At 36.0% G+C, this 16,566-nt stretch overlaps 1 protein-coding gene across 1 annotated transcript; it reads right to left on the reverse strand.

The window, feature by feature from the left end:
• Window positions 1-8,079: 8,079 nt before the first annotated feature.
• LOC121405762 (GTP-binding protein Rit1-like) lies at window positions 8,080-16,253 on the reverse strand. Its single transcript, XM_041596715.1, has 3 exons — window positions 16,232-16,253; window positions 11,614-11,690; window positions 8,080-9,007 (listed from the first exon to the last, which is right to left on the reverse strand). Exons 1-3 carry the CDS (start codon window positions 16,251-16,253, stop codon window positions 8,576-8,578), a joined length of 531 nt encoding a protein of 176 aa, XP_041452649.1. The 3' UTR covers window positions 8,080-8,575.
• Window positions 16,254-16,566: the final 313 nt, after the last annotated feature.

The following is a 16,566-nucleotide window of genomic DNA, read 5'->3' on the forward strand; positions in this document are numbered from 1 at the left end:
GATCATGTGTTCTTTCTATAGGAAGGCATGTAATACAGATTTTTAAAGAAAACATCATGGATAAAGAGTTTGTATCACCGTATTAAGCAAAAAGAGACATTTTGGGGGTATTTTATAGTTAATCAAAGGGAAAGTTGCTCACATGTGACATCACACATCCTTGTCGCATTGTCAATGGGAGGATCTCCATAGCATAAGTGATTGCAATATTCAAATGCTCAAAACTTTCTCATTATTTGTCTGACTTTGCTCAAACTTCTATGTTCCTATTCTTTGATTTTTCTGTTTTGACATAAGCCTACTTGATCCAAAGGTTTCATTCCCCTTTAAGGAGGTGGAGGATAAGCAGAAAACAAATCAATCTTCTGTACCCTTTAAATGTTGTTGCTGTTCATATTGCTATGTATTTATAGAAAATTTATAGATTTTGACCGAAAGATGTACATTTTTGTGTATAAAATTATTATATGATAACTGAACGTTAAACTGGTCTTGTTCTTTTCTGTTGTCTACTGCTGGCATAGAGTTTGTGTGCATTCCGTACCCATGGTTGTCTGTTTGCACAGACTCAAATTTGACACTTCAAACCCGATGGGGACTAGACTCGGAAGCCCGATGTGAAGCTGCCAGTCTATGGCGGATCTAGTCTTCTTCAGACTCTGTATTATGCACTGTGAAAACCAGGGTCTGTGCCTGCAGACTATATCCATAGTACAAGTCTGATATTCATGTACTGCTATTGTGTTAGTATTATAGCATGGTGGAAAACATTAATTTTGAATACATTATTTTTGTAATGTGATTTTAAAGGACAGGAGATAATCATAATACATGTATGTTGACTTGGATATCCATTTTCGATGTGAGCTCACCCTTTCCCATTTATTCAAACAACCATGACATTAATGTGTTTTCAAATTTGCTTAACTTTTTTTTAATTTTACTTCGGAATTCCAGGGGCGTGTTTCACAAAGATGACTTAGGAGTCGCACCTAAATGCCTAGTAGCGTTCGCTATAAAAAGGCGTGACGGCATTGGTCAGATCATGATAAGATGAAACACACTACTGCATATTAATAAGCAAAATTGCAAGTTACATATACACATCGACATTTAAGTGAGACTCTAAGTCACACTTAAATCTTTCTGAAACACTCCCCACCCCCCCCCCATGCTACGTCAATGTAAGCATTTTGGAAGTATACAGGGTCCCATTTGGAATGTTAATAACTTTGCCATCCATTGGTTACTTGCATAGAGTCCTTAATTTTGATTTGCTGTTAGAGCTACATGTACGTTATACCATGGTATTTTTAATCAACTGGTAATGTTTTCCATAATATTGATTTTACAATACAGCATCTAGATAGTAAATAATTACGAATAATACTGGGATATTCTCTTTATATTATTTAGGCCCCATATAGAATGGCTTCAAAGTAGCCCAGATTGCTCTTATATGAGAATTGATGTGCGAGAGGTGTTTTTTTTTTGTCTTTTTATTTTATTTTTTGTTGCTTCTAAGGAAGAGCTACTAGAATATTTTTATACGTGTATGCAGAAAGGGGGTTGTTGAGGCACAACTGTCTTCTGCCTTGATAATATTTTACTGCCCCATTTGCGAATTTTAACAAAATTTATAAATTCGGACATTATTTTAGGGTCGATCAGCAAAGAGCAAGCTAGCATTTTTTTTTATGGCATAAAAAGGGAGAGACATATATGTACATGGAAAGTATTGTCACTATTATCACTACCATCATCATCACCACTATCATCCCATCATCATCATCATGGAGAGACAGAGATATACTAGTCTTCTGGGCAAACCCTTCACTCGAAATAAGGGTCTGAATGTGCAGCCTACTCATGCCTTGTGTAGTCTTTAGCCTTGTGTAGCCTTGTGTAGTCTTTGCGTGGAGGCACACTAAGTTCCAATGAGGGTCTGTGCCTGCAGACTAGAGATATACAGGGAAGAGGCAGTGTAAAATATGAGAGAGGGTTCGGGGAGTGGGAAAGGGAAAGGGGCAACAATACACTGAATGAAGAAGAAAGAGGGAGATATGGGCTTAGGAGAAAGTAAAAGGAAACGAAAGGGGGATGGGAAAGAAAGAATGGATCGGCAGAGAAGAGGTCATCGTCATTCGTCAACGAATTGTTAAAGGACAAGTCCACCCCATTGAAAAAGTTGATTAGAAAAAAAGGAGAAAAAATCCTACAAGCAAAACACTGAAAATTTCATCAAAATCGGATGTAAAATAAGAAAGTTATGACATTTTAAAAGTTTCGCTTCATTTCACAAAACAGTTATATGCAGATCCTGGTCAGTATGCAAATTGGCAGGCTGATGACGTCACCCACTCACTATTTATTTTGTATTTCATTATATAAAATATACTAATTTTCTCCTCCTTGTCAAGTGAAACAGGGTTTTATTTCTCCCTGAACATGTGGCATTACCATTTTCTTAATAGTTTATGGTTAAATTAAGTTGGTCAAAGAAATTGTGAGTGATGGACATCATCGACTCCCACATTTGCATATCGCTGAGTTGTGCATTTAACTGTTTTGTGAAAAATAAGCGAAACTTGAAAATGTCATAACTTTCTTATTTTACATCCGACTTCGATGAAATTTGCAGCGTTATGTTTGTTTGATTTTCTCTATCGATTCAAATCAACAATCTTCTGGGGTGGACTTGACCTTTAACTATAAATCGTCGCACGCACCACAAACCGTCCTCTAGGCGCAGATACAGTGCGCTATTGCGCCTCGCGATTTCACCACGACAAGTCCTCTCTAGTTACGATGCCCACTCCCACTGTGGCGTAAATAATTCACTTCAAGAAAATGTAAAGATACGGGATGAAACTTTGGAACCTGAATTATCGAACAAAGACACCGGTAAATAATTTGCTCTCCTTGTAGGTGCACTTATTTATTGCTGGTATTAAAAAAGCTTTTCTTTCAATGCGTTTTCTGCAAAATAAACTTTCGCATCGAAGTGCGCAGAGAGGACGGTTCGTGGTCATAGTGTGAATGATGAATGGTTTAATTCTGTTGCATGATGGCGCTCTTCAATATCAGATGATATCCTCCAGGTATCGGTTTTCCCTGGGGTTGCTGCTATTATTTCTCCTCAGGCAGCACCCCTGGAATTCTGGTAGGTGTTACATAGTGGGAAAATGTAACCAAAATAAAAACAACCTTCATTTTGTAGTGAAAGCTTCTTTTTTTCTCTCTCTCTCTCTTGCTTGTCAAATTTCTCGGGGACAAAATAACCTTCATTTTGTAGTGAATCCCTTTTTTCTGCTTGTCAAATTTACATCAGTACCCCCAGTTAAAAAAATTCCCAGGGCATTGCAAAATAGTGAATGTGACAATAAAACTGCTGCAAAAAATGTATAATAAGGGGATAAGATTTAGAAATAGCTAAATGACGTCACTGGTTTTCCAATTTTATGCACATGATTACTATGTGAAATTATCAATTTCATTACTTTATTTACCGTCTAATTCTGGTGAAATTTGGGGGGTTGTGCTTGTAATGTGCTCTTAGTAAACCCAAAAAAAAAACTCTTTTTTGGTGCAGTGAACTTCCCTCCCCTTGAGAAACACCTAATCACTTAGATTCGTTAACGGGCTCGAGGAGAAGATTTATAGTTTTTGAAATGATAACATAACTTTGAACGTATATGGACCTAGTTCATGAAACTTGACCAAAAAGTTAATCAAGTATTATACATCCTGCCTGAGTTTCAGGTCACATGCTAGGTCAAAGGTAATTTAGGGTTAATGAACTTAGACCATATTATGGGGAATCAACATCAAAATCTGAACCTAAGGTCAAGTTTTTGAAATGTCATCATTTCACATGACCAAAGTCAAAGGTCATTTAGGGTCAATGAACTTTGGCCAAGTTGGGGGTATCTGTTGAATTACCATCATTAACTTTGAAAGTTTATGGATGTGATTCATAAAACTTAGACATAAGAGTAATCTATAGTATCACTGAATATTCTGTGCGAGTTTCAGATCACATGGCTAAGGTCAAAGGTCAATGGACTTTGGCCATGTTGGGGGTATTTGTTGAATAACCATCATAACTCTGAAAGTGTATGGATCTAGTTCATAAAACTTGGACTTAAGAGTAATCATGTATCACTGAACATCTTATGCGAGTTTCAGGTCACATGACCAAAGTCAAAGGTCAGTTAAGGTCAATGAACTTTGGCCATTGTGGAGGTAATTTAAGATTGCTGTCATTACTTTCAAATATTATAGATATAGTTTATAAAATGTGGATATAGGGGTAATCAAGTATCACTGACCAGTCATAGGTCGCATGATCAAGGTCAGATGTCATTCATTGTTAATATACGTAGTATTGTATCATTACATGAATGGTGTTTTTTGTGAATAATTATGTCATCACTGCTGCTATATTGAATCGCGTGATGCAGGTGAGACTGCCAAAGGTGCTCCACTTATCATTATTATATTATATATATTTTTTTCTTTTGGGGTGAGAGTTAATTGGCAAGCAACTTCACTGATATGGTTGAAAAAAAAACATACGTACAAGGTAACATAGAAATCGGTCACACTGAACGACACAATTTAAAACGTTATGACAAAAGAGAATTGTGACATAATTCTTCTTCCAATGAAATATTTTATTATCGACATTTTTGGTAGTCATGTCACAATTAGAAGGCAATCAGAAGCAAACAGAATTATGCATCCTTGATATAAAACAATAAAATCACAGAATTTCTTCAAAATATATATTTTCATTTCGCTTAATGGCTCCATAATATTGATATAGACTGAAGCATAAAGATAACCTACAGTAAATTCCAAACATGAAATGAAATATCTGACTATGGAATTTTTAATACACTAAATGTGGTGAAATGTGTTCGAGGAAACATCTCCCACTCATACACACAGAAAGAATGTTTTAATCATGTTTCTTTGGCTATATGGCCCTCTACCATCAGGTTTGCATAAAGTATAGCCTTCTGAACCACAAAATAGGATAGTTATAGACAGAAGGGATATTTCTTAGCACTTTGATAAGCTGCGTCTTGATATTATATTTAATATTTTTCATAATGCTATAATAATGGCGAACAGCGTTTTCACTTGACTGTACCAAAATTGTTTTCATTTGTAAGTGGACAGTATTGGGGGAATCTTTCTAGGGGCACCGTGCATATGGGAGGGGCGACTATCCCTTCCCCTTCAAATGCATAGTGCAATCAAACAATAATTGTATGCCTTTTCAGCCCGTCACTCTAACATCGACTCGTTTAAACTTTAAAATAATTGTGTTTTCTTAATGTTTGAGTTTTTTCTTAAACAACCATCTTATAAATTTTAACCTAAGCTGTTAAGAGTGGCGGGCTTAACGAGTATGAAGGGGAGGGGGGGGGGGTCTAAACGAGAAGTATTGGTCAAAAATGACGTAACCTTTAGGCCGTTTGCCACCCCCCGTAATTAATAATAATATAATACGATATTTATATTGCGCACATATCCACCTTGTTAGGTGCTAAAGGCGCTCCTATATTACCCGGCTAAGCTAGGCGTTCAGAGCGCACACAGCTTCTTAAGGAATTACTTCCTACCGGTACCCATTTACCTCACCTGGGTCGAGTGCAGCACAATGTGGATGAATTTCTTGCCGAAGGAAACTACGCCATGGCTTGGATTCGAACCCACGAGCCTCTGTTTCAAAGTCCGAAGACTAATCCACTGGGCCACAACGCTCCCCGATATTTAACCTAAGCTGTTAGAGTGACGGGCTTAACAAGTATAAAATGGGGGAGGAGAAGAAATAAGAGTCTAAAAGAGAAGTATTGGTCATGTGCCTCTGTAATACCATTAAAATGACGTAACATTGAGGCCGTTTTGCCGCCCCCCCCCCCCCCCTCCGTAAATACATATTCTTGTGTCGCCCATGATTCTTGCTCATGGAGTCTATAGAAACAACAATGATATGGTTAACAGTGGTTACTAACTACGACTCGTTTTAATGAGCCAAAAAGGCATATAAGAACAATAAAAAATATTCAACATTAAACAAGATCAAACTAAATTGCGAGAAGAAAAAATAAATCCTTCGAAGTATGCTTGAAAATGGTGCCGTCAAAAGCATCTAGTAAATCTTGCGTGCAAAATCCAGTTTTGCAAGAGCCAGGCTTCACGTTACTACATTCTACAACATTGTTATAAATATATCATCACACAGATATATAGTCTTTCTGTATCACATTATAAAACTGACAATACTCAGACAGTGCACTGTAGTCGTCCTTTACGCTTTACAATGCTATTCCTAAGAACTAATTAATTTACATAGTCTGTGGCTTCGTGCAGATTAAAAGATAAGTATCGACGTTTCCAAGATGCTGCAGGCCCGGATATGGGGCCCCTGTTCATATAACTTGTTATAATAACAAATTAGCAATAAAAGTTTTAAGCTACTGAAATCAATCAATTTGACTGGCTGATAGTGACTTTGTAATAGAAATTGTGCATTGTTATTTTCAAAAGAGGGGTCTTCATGACATGGGACTCGGGAGGAGGTGCCTTATTTATTTCATTTATTTCTTTTGTGAATACGTATTGGGCTCATATTCTGGTGGAAAGCGTATTTTCATGAATACAAAAATAGAGTATATTTTCAAAAGGGGAAGCTAGTCTACATTGCATTGTCTTCGTTAAGCATAAACTTTTGAAAATGTGTCGAAATTTCCCACACGGAATCATATTTTATCAAGCACTCCGGTGACTTAAAAAAATGCTTTGACATATTCTACAATTAGTTTCTTTTTGGATAAAATACCCGACACTTTCACGACAGCAGTTAAACTGATCATCCAATTATAATAAATCCAGATATAGGGAATTAATTTATATACACCAAATATACATTCACTGAAGGGCAATTCCATAAAATATGTACATACGACCCCCTATGTGTGGCACCTTCATGAAATTTTCTGTCTCTGATTTTCTTTTCTTTTGACAGTTTGTAATGTTCTCATATAGGACCATGACTTGGTCAGTTTGTATAGTGAAATATATAAGACTTGAGAAAAATGGGAGCCACGGACGAATAAAAAGTTTGATCATTTCATGAAATTGCCCATATAGAAAATAAAATTAAACTTGTGCTTTAGTATGGCGAGACAGTGAATACGAAAGCTACCCAATGCACAATTCAACTATTTTTATCACCCACTTTCATAGATAAATGTCATTTTGCCGAAGTTAGGCCAGACAGGGCCGCAAAATCTTCTATCACCTTTTTATTAAACACTGTAAACTGTATCGACCTATTAAAAATAAAGATGTTTTAATCAAAAAGATGAATACGGGAGGCAATGATAATTGAGTTACTCTTCGGATTACGCTAAAATCGATTGAAAGTTTAACATCAATCTAATTTCAGTCACTTTTCAATAATTATGTTGACGATCCTTTGTCGTGTTCTAATCAAAACTACCACGTAAATGGGACCATGCATGTGCATAGTAGGGATTTGTCGAACCGCAACGTGGAACGGATTCAAGAACGCACCAAATGTTTAGAAATTGCAAGTCAAATGACAATGTGCAGCTAGGAGTTTATTGTCGAAAATTGATGGACCATGCAGAGCAACAGCTTCGTCCTATAAGTTTCGGAGCTGACGAGAAATTGCAAATACGTTACGTCGTTTGTCTAGAGTCCAGGACGAAACTGCTGTATTCAGGGTATTAGTTCACCATTTTGAACAAGGATTTCTTGGTTGCTTTTTATCATGAAGGGTATTCGACAATACATTTTGCATGCCCTTGAAACCGTTCTGAACCCCTATTGACTCCTAACAAAAAGTTCGATTTAACCCGACGTGCATATTCACCACAGAGTGGAGCATTTCTTCAGCATTCTCATCAATGCTGTGCAGGGGGCCGGTTCATAAAGCTGTTCGTAAGTTAAGAGCGACTTTAAGAACGGCTGGTGAACCTTTCTTACGCGGTAAACCATCGCCCAAGGAATATACCATTTACCAAAAGAAACTATCACCAGTCGTTCTTAAAGTCGCTCTTAACTTACAAACAGCTTTATGAAACACCCACCAGATCTGACAACTTCACTTGGTTTTTGCTTGATGGAAAAGCACGACTGACTATTACTTTGAACTGTTGGAGGAAAAACAGTGTTCATGAAACGGTCCCCACAGTACTTCTCGCATTTCTTCAACATAATTGCCGTCTTAAAGATTGTCAGATATGACCACATTCTTTTTCTACTGATTGACTGAAAAGCACAGGTGTGTGCATGACTGTTACAAAGGTGTCGGATCAAAATATTTTATGAGACGATCCCGTCGTTACTCATGGGGAGTGCCTGATCAGTACTTGTCGTCTCCACATTCTTCGAATCGGACAACTTTCCTGGGCGCTGTTGATTGGCTGAAAAGCACAGGTGTCTGGCTGCTACTATGGTGACCTGTCGGAAAAGCCGACTTCATGAAACGATCCCGTCGTTACTTCTGAAGCAGCTACATATGCACCATCCTACACTATAACGTGTTTGTCCTTGATCGATAAAGATGTCTATCGGTAAAATTCTTGATGGTTTGTCGTAACTGCAACCGGGACGTGATCTTGCGCACCTTCGCTCTCTTCTCCGCCCGGTAGAACTCCCGGTATAGATCATGGAATGCGTCGACAACGGGAACGTATCCCTCGCTCGCGCTCATCTCGCAGTACGTGCATCCGTAATCCTTCGCCAGTTGGGCGCCCTCTTGCTTCGTGATCTTGCGAAGGTGGCAAAGGTCGGCCTTGTTTCCAAGAATCATTGTGGGGACTTTGTCAAGGTCACGTCTGGATTTGAATATAAATCGTTTGATTTTATGAAGAAAGATGAAGCTGGATCTGTCTGTGACCGAGAAAACCAACACGAAGGCATCTGAATTCCGTATCTGCTCAACCCTTGTCTGACTCTCGAAATCCTGGAAATTGTTTTAGGAGGGTAATAAATGGAAATGGGGAGGGGGGAGAGAAAATTAGCAATAAAGTTGATAATTGGGTAATTCCCCCACACTGTTAAAAAAACTGATTTTACAGAGAAAAAAAGTTGCAGAAAGCAGTAACAGAATCATTCTGTAAATTCATAAAACATGATTTTTTCTGCAATTTAACAGAAGAGGTCTGTTTAAAAGGGGGAAATGGGGCTTTCTTTAAGGAATTTGTAGGGTTTTATACACCAAGTACCAATTTCCTGCAAGATTACGCAATCTCGTAAGATTATAGGTGTTCTCGATACTCTGCCGCAGGAACTTCTTTCATTTTAAGGATAAATTTTCTAACAGTGCACATTATTACATTTCGGGGGAAAGGCGTGTAGATTATACTCATCCGTCATGTAATTGTCATATGCCGCAGAAATTACACATAAACTTAATGATTATCATTATTATACTATAAATACAATTGGGCGTACACATCATGAAGGCCTACACCGAACATTAGAGCACATCTCACAAATATAAGAGATATATTATAAATTTTCATTCTATTGGATGAGTATGGCTTGCAACTGTCGCAACTATTCGTAAAACGGGGCCCATACCTTATCCTGTTTGACATATATTTGGAATTCGGAGATAGATAATGTAAAGCTTTAAAACAAGGTATCACTGATATAACCTACTATTTAAAGGACAAATCCACCCAAACAAAAAGTTTATTTGAATAAAAGAGAAAAATCCAACAAACTTAACACTGAAAATTTCATCGAAATCGGATGTAAAATTAAAAGGTTATGACATTTTAAATTTTCGCTTAATTTTACAAAACAGTATTATGCACATCCTGGTCGGTATGCAAATATAAGGACACTGATGACATCATCCACTCACTATATCTTTTGTATTTCATTAATATGCATATTCTAATTTTCTCCTCATTGTCAAGTGAAACAACAATAACTCCTTCCCGAACATATGGAATTAGCATTGTTTAATACTGTATGGTTCAGTCAAGTTGGTCCATATTGTCAAATTTGTAAAATAATTATATAATGTATAATTCAAACAGTAAAAAACAATAGTGAGTGACTGACATCGTCGACTCTCTCATTTGCATGTTACTGAGTTGTGCAGATCACTGTTTTTTTGTAAAAAAAAAAGAGTAAGCGAAACTTTAAAATGTCATAACTTTCTTATTTTACATCCGACTTTGATGAAATATGGTAGTTTGATTTTTCTCTGTATAATTTTCAATTCAACATTTTCCTGTGGTAGACTTGACCTTTAATGATTAAACAGCATTGTCATCCACTATCTGTGTGGCCAAGTAAATTTGCATGAAGTTCGTAGATACAGATCCAAGGCACAAGACATAATAATCGCATAGTACTCTCCCTCAGAGGATATCATATAGGAATAGATTTACTCGTAAACGGAGCTGTCTAAGATGGCGGTGCTATGACGTCATTGAAAAGGGTCTATTCATTATATTTGCGGACGCATTGGCCCGTATTCCGAACTAACCTCCGCAAAAAAAGTTTGTAAATCTGACTTTGACCGATAATTCCTCCTCGGTTTTAGTAAATATCACTTAGTAAATAATATCAATGAATAGATCATTCAATTTTCTTTAAAATCATACCCTGCATGATGTGAGTATCGTTCACATGGAGGTGTAGTGCCTTGAAATGTGGCGGCAAGGTCAAAATTAAAAAAAAAAGTTGCAAAATTACAAAGTACAAAGTATTGAAAGTCACTGTTCTTTTTTTTCAGTGCTGATGAGTTAATTTCTCATCGATTTCATGAAATCATTTTCATGCACCTTTAACGTAAACATTAACATGGAATCAAACACACCTCTGTATTTCAATCCACAACTCAAACCATGTAACCTCACAGTCACGGAACCATCACTCCAGAAGCAGGGGTTTGATTTTAATGGATTTTAATCTCTATAAACACAGCCAAAAGAATCATGTTCTGTATTGACCCTTCGTGACTATTTCTGCTCGTTTTGCAGCTTTTCAATTCAGACCTCATCCAACACTTTTGAATCATGCACTTTTCGTGATGGCATGATCATAACAAGCATGGTATCATTTTTAAGAAAATTAAATGATCTTTTGAATGATGTAAATATGAATTGTGTAAAATTGGGAAATAAGAGAAATTAATGGCCAAACACAGATCTCATATTATGGTGTAACTAAGTAGAACCAATTAACTGGGGCACCAATCCCTTATAGTATATACACATCTAATTTATTAACTCATTTGACACTCAAATTGTACATAATCATCTGGGAATGCTAACTGAAGTTTTTTCTTTGACAGCAACAGAAAACAAAATACTAAAGATAAGAGATATACAATATAAATAGAAGAATATGCTTCCCTAATTTTAGCACAGAGTTAAACTGTGATCTAACACTAATTAAAACTGACTTCAGAATACGGGCCACCAATTTTAATAATCACCCTCGATTACTCGCCAAATTCTTCAATGAAATCTCTTTTACGAAGTAGTTGAGAATTTTTGACCCCTTTTGTCATTCCGGCTGCCCGAAAAGCTCTTTGAATGTACTTACAAAGTCCCCAGCCGTGTCCAGCACGTGTAATGTTATACACTGGTCATCTATTCTCGTGGGCTGAGAGTATACTGATTCTGTCAAGATAAAATAAGAAAAGAAGAAAATTGAATCTTAATTTTACAAGACAGTTATGAATATCACCAGAAATCTCAATTGTACAGGTAAGACCGACCCATGGTTTCGGTTGCTGGTATTTATAGTAAACTCGAAAAAACCCTTAAATCATTGGTTATTATTGATTTGACTTTAAAGAAAAATCTGAGCTGCGAGGTCTAATTTTGTCTGCTTTATCTGTAATAATACATTGACAATAATAAGCCCTGAAAAAAATATACCAGATAATCATGGGTTGGCAAAATGGAAAATTGTAGTGGCCGATAACACGATCCCACTTGTTTTTCAAACATACTGCGTGCTACAATTTAGAATCCTCAGAAGATGAATTAAAATCATGCTTTTTCTGTCACAGATATTTTGAAATTATCATTGTTTCCCTGTATTTTTTTCTTTATCATTATGAGCAATATAAAATACAACAAACTTCAAAGTTCGTGATATAAAAATATGATTTTTTGCAATGTGAGCCTAAGTGATTGAAAACATGCACAGTACTCCAGAAAATCGGAGATTGATTGGTCAAGGCGACGAAAAATAACTTTATCTCCTTCTTCCCTTCATTATTCTTTATCATAATTATGTATGTGTGTGTTGATCATAAGTATCGATGATAAGGTTATATTTTACGTCATTTGTTGTATATGTATTCATTTAGTCGCGTTTTCTCTAAAAGACAGGGTTTTTTCGTTCAAACCAATTGGCCTGCTTTACAAAGGAAGCTCTGTCAATACATACATAATACATTAAGAATAAGAACAGTGATGAAAATAGATAATGCCAATGGTTTTCATAGCAAAAAAGTCGTGTAAAACGTAGAAAACGATCATATAAATATAAAAACAAAGTGTAATGTACAAAAATGAATACAAGTAGCGAAAAAAATTGAACATGATAAGATAGTGGTCATTTTGGATGGTTAGAGAGCCTACATTTGTTCAACATGTTCAATGGGCCTGGTATTGTCTTATGCGTCATTTGAATATTTGGATAGAAGGGAATGTTTGAATATGAAGGTGGTAGGGGGCTAAAAGGTTTGGTTGCAATATAAGAGAAAGAACTTTTTTTAAGGTTTGTTTATTTGTTTTCAGTTTTGGGTTTAAGTAGGTATTATGGTTGATTGGTAACAACATGCCGAGTAAGGTCAATGGTATGACGGTGATACAATGTAAAAAAGAAGTGCTAATTTAGCACTTAAAGTGCTTGTATAGTGACTGCACTTCTAGTGCTGATTTTCTAGTTTCAAATTTGAACTAGAAAATCGGCACTGGTAGTACAGTCACTATACAAGCACTGGAAGTGCTAAATCAGCACTTCATTTTTTACAGTGTAATTAGTCTTCTGAGATACGGATGGGATATTCAACCCCTTTATTCCCTCTCTTATTCTTTGTCATAATGTATATGTATGTTGATGACTAATTATGTTAGTATTATTATTGTACATTCTTTTATTGCAGAAATAAAGGAGACAAAGTCTTAAAGAAGCATTGATAAACATTACTTTGACTAAAGTAACCCCCCCAAAAAAAAAAATAAATAAATAAGCGCTTAGAGTTTTCATTCGTCACCTGTGTCTGTAATATTATGTTGTAGAAATGAAGCCATGAAAAATTATACCTGAAAGTCATTATGAAAGTGAAAAGTTAGAAATAAAGTGACCGGATACACCATTCAATATAAAAAAAATCAAACGGTTTCATGAAGTTGTGACAATTTTTTTACACATATCTTTAAATATTTTCGCACCTTGGATATATATATATATATATATATTATATTTTTCTTTCTGGGATATCCATATAAATAATATATTATCAAATACAACACACAACGAAGTTAAGGATGTTTTGTCTTAAATAAGAATTTAAAATGTCAGCCAATGTTTTCAAGTTTCTGAACTTCGCGGGGTGTTGAAGTATCCTTGATAAAAAGCGATTCCTAGTAGAGTATAACCACCGCTCGTCTCTACGCATAAGGTACTTCATCTGGTGCCACCAATGTCAATAAATTACAAATTCATTCAAGAGGGTTTTGGCCACGTGTTAGATTCAGGATCGATAGCCGCCACTTTCATCCTCATCAGGTTGTAATCGATAATCTGAACATGTAGACTGCTTTAACGATAAGTCTCTGAACTTGAAAGGGGTGGTTAGAATGAATATTCCTAAAGTGACAAAAAGAAAGTAGGTAACACGAGTTGTAGTTTCCATAAAAAGAACGCATGTGTATGCATTAAGTCAATGCAATACGACACGAGGAGGGGCTATTATATATTCTAAGAGGGGAGGGGAGGGTGTGCACGAGACAACCTTACAGTCAAATGGTTATTTTTTGTGTTTTTTATAACATGTTTTTATCGTCTTCTCTCAAACCAAGTTTACAATATACACCTGTATAGAAACGATATAAGACTTATAAAGCAAATTCTCAAATCAAATATACAATGATAATGTAAGTTTCATCATAAAGCGAATCCTAGAATAATTTGAGACAAGTATTATCACAGTCATACAACTTTACAGCGACCATTGAGAATGGAATATATAACATGATAATGAAGAAAATGCAACATCCCCCGTACCCGTCCCTATACATGTATACTGGAAGAACATCATTAAATTATGAAAACATGCATGGATCTGGAAGGAAAGAAAGAAAAAAAGAAAGAAAGAAAGAAGGAAGGAAGGAAGACAAAAAGAAAGAGAGAAAGAAAGAAAGGAAGAAAGAAAGAAAAAAAAATTGGTTAGCAGGAAGGAAGGAAAGAAAGAAAGGAAGGAAGGAAGGAAGGAAGAAAGAAAGAAAGAAAGAAAATAAATAAAGAAAGGAAGGAAGGAAGAAAGAAAGAAAAAAAAAAATTGGTTAGTAAGAAAATGAAAATGAGTTAAATACACTCGACTTGTCACTCGCTTGGATGGCACTGTAATGAGATAAATGCGATCTCGAGTAGATACGGACATACTATCCCTTATACGATATATCGCAATGCGATTTCAGATGTAACGATATACGTTTCCCGATAAATCAGTTGACTGGCATTATACCAAAGCCTGGATGCTGAAGTGGTTTAAATTTTCCAGTGTGTCGGCAGTGAGTGCAAACCAGATAGCTTGAATGTTATTTGCGATGTATCGATATACATTTTCCCGAGAAATCAGTGAGCTGATGTTAACCAAAATACATGCAATTACGCCCAATTGTACAAGTAGGTTTACGATGCATTTAAAGGCTGTCCTAGATATTATATCATTTTATTTTCGAGATATGTTACTTTGCTTGAAATGTTTTTGAAAACAACTAACTAAAAATACAGCGAAAGAAAGAATTGTATTAACTTTTATCTGAAAGAGATAAAATTTTGGAGATCAATGCAACTTCCCAATTCGTAGGGGGAAAAACTTCCCTTATAAATGTTACTTGCATGGACAGTCAGATGAAATTAGCCCAAAGAGATTTCGTTACAGTCAATTTATTTAGAATACGCGGTATATTTCTCACAGATATAAATTCTGTTTTAATTCTCCCTCTACTGATCTGTTAAGATATTCTTGTCGTTTGTGCCGTCAGTAGTCAACATTATTTCTATTAAGAATATCTCCATGCCCATTAGCAAACTGCCCACTCCAACATGCACGTGTCATGAGCGCTAATTAGCTTCGAAACAGACAGACGACCCTTACACATTATGAAATTTCTGACGAAGAATATAACCTTCTTAAATGAAGTAATTAGATGGAAATAGACATCAACTTTATCAAGGCTCTTTAACGCGTAAAGGAGGCACCAGAAGTGACGTATTATTCTATTCACACGGGTGGGGGGGGGGGGATTTGGGTGCCAATGAGGCGGGTATAAGAATGAAGGTTAAAGGTCGTCACCATAGAAGTGGTTGCCATAATGATAATACCCCCCCCCCCCCTTATAAAAGAAAAAAAATCACGCAGTGAGCAACGAACCAAGGTAACACTATTTCTCAAGAAGTAAATGCTGAGAAATAAAAAAGGGGAAAAATCGACAAAAAAAATAGATCAACAACTGAATCATTTAGAGTGCACCTTCTATCTCTTTTACTATTCAGGAGAGTGCATTCCACAAAGTAGGAGCAAATGCAAAAACTTTTTCACCAACGAGCATTTGACTCTTTTTGCTGCCATCACCCCGATTTAAATACTGAGGATCTTCCATATCCATTTATGCTCTATATTATACTGTGTTTTTTTTTACGAAGTAAGAATGCCCTTCTGTAAAATTGTATTTGATTTATATTGTTTTATATTACTTTGTATTATGTTTTGAATGGAAATGAAATAAAAGAATTGAATTATAAAGGCTTCATAATAAGGAGCCAAATCTTGTAGGATTTTTTTTCAGATTAGGCCTACTTGGATTCGGCAAAATTTAATTGGTTTATAAAGGCGTCTATTGACACATACAAATGCATGTACTTGTACATTTGAACTGTTTGTGTAAGCCTCGTGTAATTTCAGCTAAATCTAACCTACTTGAATTCTCCGAAGTTATCATGTCAGTAAAATTGAATATTTGCTTAACTCGAACGGCTTGTTTGTGGGCTTTCATCAAATTTCCGACCAGCACGGGATATAATTTACAATAACTCAAAGAATTTCCATAAATCAACTTGCTTCGCAACGTAACTATTCGTTTGTTTGCCTTTCTCATTTAACAGACGTTGTAGTTTATATGCATGCTGACAATTATGTAAATCAGCATCATTGTCAGTGACTGTGGCGGCAAAAATATCAGGGTAGGCGTGAGAAGATATAGACCTAGCTGAGAAAAAAAATCGCTTTGTAGATGTATTTTAATACTAAGTATA

This window comes from Lytechinus variegatus, chromosome 19 (genome assembly GCF_018143015.1).
Source record: "Lytechinus variegatus isolate NC3 chromosome 19, Lvar_3.0, whole genome shotgun sequence".
Lineage (NCBI taxonomy): Eukaryota > Metazoa > Echinodermata > Echinoidea > Temnopleuroida > Toxopneustidae > Lytechinus > Lytechinus variegatus.

What these genes read in the sequence shown, in the direction of transcription:
- LOC121405762 (XM_041596715.1), bottom strand. Translation starts at nt 16,253, where the DNA reads ATGATAACTTCGGAGAATTCAA. An exon ending in GATAACTTCGGAGAATTCAA is followed by an intron (nt 11,691 to 16,231) that starts GTAGGTTAGATT and finishes TTATCTTGACAG; the next exon opens with AATCAGTATACTCTCAGCCC. An exon ending in TGGACACGGCTGGGGACTTT is followed by an intron (nt 9,008 to 11,613) that starts GTAAGTACATTC and finishes AACAATTTCCAG; the next exon opens with GATTTCGAGAGTCAGACAAG.